This window comes from Solanum stenotomum, chromosome 6 (assembly GCF_019186545.1).
Source record: "Solanum stenotomum isolate F172 chromosome 6, ASM1918654v1, whole genome shotgun sequence".
Classification (NCBI taxonomy): domain Eukaryota; kingdom Viridiplantae; phylum Streptophyta; class Magnoliopsida; order Solanales; family Solanaceae; genus Solanum; species Solanum stenotomum.
Genome location: NC_064287.1, coordinates 1,024,245 through 1,030,027, shown reverse-complemented (window position 1 = coordinate 1,030,027; position 5,783 = coordinate 1,024,245). Strand labels below are relative to the sequence as shown.

The 5,783-nt window shown below is 34.7% G+C and overlaps 1 protein-coding gene across 1 annotated transcript; it reads left to right on the top strand.

Annotated features, from left to right (window-relative positions):
* The first annotated feature begins 3,830 nt into the window (after positions 1-3,830).
* LOC125867188 (probable disease resistance protein At5g63020) lies at positions 3,831-4,834 on the top strand. Its single transcript, XM_049547617.1, has 2 exons — positions 3,831-4,427; positions 4,469-4,834. The coding sequence occupies exons 1-2, from the start codon at positions 3,831-3,833 to the stop codon at positions 4,832-4,834; spliced, it is 963 nt and encodes a 320-aa protein (XP_049403574.1).
* The last annotated feature ends 949 nt before the right edge of the window (positions 4,835-5,783 follow it).

The following is a 5,783-nucleotide window of genomic DNA, read 5'->3' as shown; positions in this document are numbered from 1 at the left end:
CGACACCTGATCCTGCACAAGACAACCATTACGAGAAAAATTCACATCACAATTGTTATCTACCAATTGTCCAACTGAAATAAGACTAGTTGAGAGCTTTGGTGAAACAAAAACATTCTTGAAAGTTGGAGTAATGTCCCCAACCTTGGTAATGGGTAAATTACTACCATTGGCAATCTGTATTTGTGATGGACCTTGATACTTACGAACATTTTTTAGGATGCTCGTTGAGTTGGTCATATGATTGGAAGCGCCTGAATCAACAATCCAAAAATTAGATGTAACATCATTACCTTGTAATCCCAATGCTGAAAAGGCTGACACGATCATTTGTTGTACCATTTCAGGAGTAAGAACTTGTCCTGAAGATGAGTTATCATCAGTGGAACCATTTATCCTAGCTTGAAAAGCATTGATCCTACGATTTTGAGGGCGCGTGGGACACTCTTTGATAATGTGTCCTTGTTGTTTACAATAATTACAGAACTTCTTGCTACAATTGCTAGCAATATGACCATATTCCTTGCAACTGTAGCATTGAGTTCTACTCATATCCCTGCCCTTTCCTTTACCTTGAGCAGCAAATGCAACAGTGACATCATTTTCTTTCTTAAAAGCATTTTGTGTGACAAGACATTGCTCTTCACGAAGTAATTCCCTAAAGCAAACATCCAAAGAGGGAGACGGGTCACGATTCATCAAGTTAAAGCAAACACTCTCAAAGTCGGAGCGTAATTTCATCAAAAATTGGTCTCGCTTGCTTTGCTCATGAACTGCCTGAATCAATGATAGGGATTCAATAGGTATTTTGGCATACTCAATATCTGTAAATTCAGCCCATAAGTTTTGAAATCCAGAAAAATAATCCTGAACAGAAAGACCTCCTTGAGAGTAATTAGCAATTTCATACTCCAACTGAAAGCGTCTTGCACTATTATCTTGGTTGTAAACCTTTTGTAAGTAATCCCACATGGCCTTAGCTGTCTTGTATGGCCTGAGATTAAGAACAATAAGAGGGTCAATTGACCCTAGAATCCATGTCATCACCCGAGCATCTTTAATCTTCCATTCACCTAGCTTTGTTGCATCAGTAGGAGCAGGATCGCTTTCATCTATATGGCCCCATAGTTCTTTGCCGGTGACAAACAACTGAAATTGAAACTCCCAAGAAGAATAATGTTTTCCAGTGAAATGAACACTAAAGGATTCAAAGTGATGTGAATTCATGCTTTTGAATAGCTATAAAACTACAAAGACTCAAAAAAGCAACTAGAATGACCAAGAACAAAATTCCCAGGAGGTAGCCAAAAACCAAGATTTTCAAAAAAAAATTAAAAGGAACCACAGATGACTCTATGAAACAAGATAGCCAAGAGAAGGCTCTAATACCATGTCAATTTTCAGCTGAATGCCTCTCAAAGTGTGAGTCTTTCCATTATATAGAGAAAATAAACATTACACATCCCTAAAGATCCGCCATTCCTATCCCTAAAGATCAGTTATTCTATCTATACAAATCTGCCATTGAATCCCTCTAAATCTGCCTTGCTATCCCTCCAAATCAGCTATTCTATCACAATATTTATTCATATGATTCTACAACAAATGTATATGATCATGCTAATTTATATCACTATATAATTACATTAATATATACAATCATTTAGTTGTCTATCATGCTAACAGTACTTACTAAGCTAGTCATGTTTGTTCTTTTGCATTCTCTGTTTCCTGCAGGAACAAAAAACTAGTGATGGCAATGAAGCCGAATCTCATGAGTGCAGAAGCTAATGTCTGTGACTCCGAAGCTAGGAAGGTAATAAATAAGTACTCAATGAAATAGTTCAAATGTGTAAGTTTGCTTGAACATCACTTGATACCTATTCTGATGGAGGTAACAGGCAGAGGTGGATCTATGATATTGTAACCTATGAGTTTATATGAGCACAATAGTTTTTACCCAGAGACTTTGTATATTAACTTGAGTTCATTGTAATATGTTGATGTATTTTCTCAATTCTATTTTGTTTTGAATGAAAAGTTACATATTATTGTAATATCTCGATGATCAGTGTGCATAATTTAGACTCTTTCGAAAATGTAAGCCACTAAAGACTTAATTAGTCTCTTTCACTAGAAGTAAATTGCTTTATTTAGCCAAACTAAAATTCTACTGTACTATATTTGGTTACAAAAGGATAAAAGAGAGTCTATTGTCACAGAATCACACACTCTATTTCATTAAAAAAAAAATTCTAGTTTTGAAGGAATTGGAGAACTTTATAATTAGTTAGTACACATTCATTGACAATAAAACTTATATATATTTAATTATTTTTATTTCTTTCTTTGTAAAATATTTATTTTTATTTCTTTTCACTTTAAACTTTTTTTCTAATTATTTATTATCTTTTCACTTTTAATTATTTTGAAAAAATTATGTGTATTTTTTTAAAAAAATAATTTAAAAGTGTCCTTTAATTTTAATGTTTAAATTTTTTTATGTTTATTTGATTTTCTTCACTTTTTTTTATATCCGTTCAAAATTAACTTATTTAGATATAAGACACTTGAAATCAAATCAAAACAAAAGATAAAGAAAATAAAATCAATAGAAAAATAAAAGAGAAAAAACAATGAATGTAGGTAAAAAACAAGTTTCGATACAAGATAAAAAATAATGTGTATTAATTAATTTAAATACAATATTTTAAAAAATAAGATAATTTTTTTAAAAAATTGAAATATTTAATTTTTTTAAAATATTAATTTTTTTTAAAAAAATAAATTTTAATTAAAAAATAACATTTACACACGTGGCGGGCGAGTGTATACAAACACAATCAACTTGGGTAGTTGAAGGTGCCACATCAGCACAAAAGGTGCACAAAAATACGAAAAAAAATGAGTTCAGGGATAATCGGATCTTAGTTAAGTTTAGGTGTCTCTGGAAATTCGGTCATAGTGTAAGGGGTACTCATGCATTATCCTTTTTATCTAAAATAACTGTTAAACTCTTATTATCTGAGGATAGTGCCTCGTGACCACATGTATTATATATCATGTGGATGGATATATCACTGAATTATGTTCCAACCGTCATTCCAAAAGGGGAGAAGAGAAAAGTTATGAAAAAGATGTTATACAGTACTTCCTTCACTCCGCAATAGTAGTAGACTTACTAATATTCTCTGCTGAAGTTTTAATGGATAATATTAATTTCTAGCAGTTCGATAAATGGTTAACTGCTTTTCCCATACGCTTTTCTGTTAAATTGATCGTGTATCTAATGATATTTCTGTCTTGCACTACTTTAAGACTTGTTAATTACTTTTAGCTGGTCCTTAATCTCACTTTAGTCTTTATATATTGCCAATCTATTGAAGCAGTCACATGGTTTGTGTTCATTGGAGGAGAAAATTAAGTTAATTTAAAAGGAAAGTGCTTTAGTGGTCATACATAAAAGCAAGCAAGAGAGGTAGTTGAGAATATAAAATTTACTAGTTAGGTAAACAACAAACTTGTTCTTAATTTATCTGAACAAGTATACTATATGGAATCATTAGACTTCAAAATGTAAGTAATGTTATCATTTTGACCCCACTCTTCTTATACTCAAAACCTAAATGCTCAGCTTATAAATTTCAGTGAATATATTACATACCAAATTCTCCATTTCCACTCTCTGATATTTCATTCATACCAAACTCTCCATTTCCACCATTTTTACACCTCTACTTCCCAGTAACTAAGAAAACCAGTCACCAAAATCAATAGCAGAGTTCAGACTGCATAGTTGTAAAAAGGCTTATTACTAAACTATACTAGCTATGGAATTCTTATCTATTTTGGTGGGGAAAGTCACTGATTGCTTGGTGAAGCCAGTGGAGCGAGGGATTGGGTATTTATATTACTACAACAGTAACATCACATCTATGGAAAATGAATCTGTGAAGCTGAAGAACATCAAAAGTGAGGTGCAGGATAAAGCGGAAGTTGCCCGGGGAAACTTACAACGCATTTCACTCAGTGGCGAGGCTTGGTTAGAAAGTATCGATACCACTATTGCACAAGTGGATGATGTAATGGGAGGTGCAGCTGAGGTTGAAAGGGGTTGCTTTTTTGGTTTCTGTCCAAACTTGAAGTCACGTTACTCCCTCAGCAGGAGAGCTAAGAAAATTACAGAGGAATTGACTAAACTTCAAAATACTGTATTCTCCTTTGATCGCCCAGTTCAAAGTGAGGCTATATATAGTAACAACGGTGAGGAGTTGGACTCCAGAAAATTGAAAGAGGAAGAGGTCATGGCAACTTTGAGAGATGAAGAGGTCACTGTGCTTGGGATATGTGGTCTGGGTGGTGTTGGTAAAACAACACTCGCTGAGAAAAACAGACAAAAGGCGAAACAACAAGGGTTCTTCAAAGATGTTGTCATGGTAGTCAACAACCTGACTTGAAAAAACTTCAGGGTGAGATCGCAGAAGGACTCGGGTTGACATTAGAAGGGGATAATTTGTTTGTTCGTGGAGATCGGCTGCGTACAAGGTTAATGGATCAGAACAGCCGCAACCTTATAATCTTGGATGATGTATGGGAGGCTCTTCATGATCTAGACAAGCTTGGAATTCCCAGCGGTAGCAACCACAACCATCGGTGCAAAGTGATATTGACGACGCGATTCCGAAATGTTTGTATAGAAATGGAAGCTCAGTGGATCATGGAAGTCAGAAACTTATCCGAAGAGGAAGCATGGTTCCTTTTCAGTCAGAAAGTTGGTGATTTTGGCAACGATCTTTCACTGATTGACATAGCAAAAGAGGTTGCCAAAGAATGAAAGGGGTTGCCACTTTCAATTATTATTGTTGCAGGAGCACTAAAGAGTAAAACCAAGCCTTCGTGGGAGGATGCCCTTACAAAATTACGTGATGCAGAACTAAGAAATATCCCTGGAGTGCACGAAAAGGTGTATGAATCTCTGAGGCTAAGCTATGACCACTTGGGCAATAGTGAAGCAAAGTACCTCTTTTTGCTTTGTTCTTTGTTCGAGGAAGATAGTAATATTCAAACTGAAGAATTGCTTAGATTTGGAATGGGGCTTGGCATCTTTTTGAGTATTAAAAATATACAAGGAGTAAGAAATAGGGTGTGTCTTCTATTAGAAATATTGAAAGATTGTTTCTTGTTATCTAAAGGTTCAGACAAAAATCATGTGAAAATGCATGATGTGGTCCGTGATGTGCTATAAGTATTGCGTCTGATGGAGAGCATAACTTTATGGTAAGTCACCATGTTAACTCGGAAGAGTTCCCCAGTAGAACTTCTTATGAGCATTTCAGTCACATGTCAATTGTTGCAAATAAATTTGATAAGCATCCTAGACCAATAATTTGCCCAAAACTGAAGCTTTTAATGTTGAAACTCTGTTTTGAAGATCCATTCAAACTACAGGATGATTTTTTTGATGAAATGAGTAACCTCAATGTGTTGAGCCTGAGTGGATATGATGAGGACTCCATTCTGTCTTTTCCAGCATCCATTAGGAGGTTGTCAAGTCTGAGGACGCTGTGTCTGATAATTTAAGGTTGGATGACATATCCTTTATTGGGGAACTTGTCGAATTAAAAATTCTGAGCATAAGAGATTGTGAGTTAGATGAGCAGCCAGAGGAGATAGGAAAATTGACCAAGCTAATTATGTTAGAGATTTGGAATGTGTATAGTTCACTTAAAAGGATTTCAGGAGGGGTGTTATCAAAATTACTAGCTTAATTGGAGGAACTACAT

Bases quoted from the DNA above. Each gene is read 5' to 3' on its own strand.
- LOC125867188 (XM_049547617.1), top strand. From the start codon at position 3,831: ATGGAATTCTTATCTATTTTGGTGGGGAAAGTCACTGATTGCTTGGTG. The intron at 4,428-4,468 runs GTTGTCATGGTA...AAAAAACTTCAG, and splicing joins AACAAGGGTTCTTCAAAGAT to GGTGAGATCGCAGAAGGACT.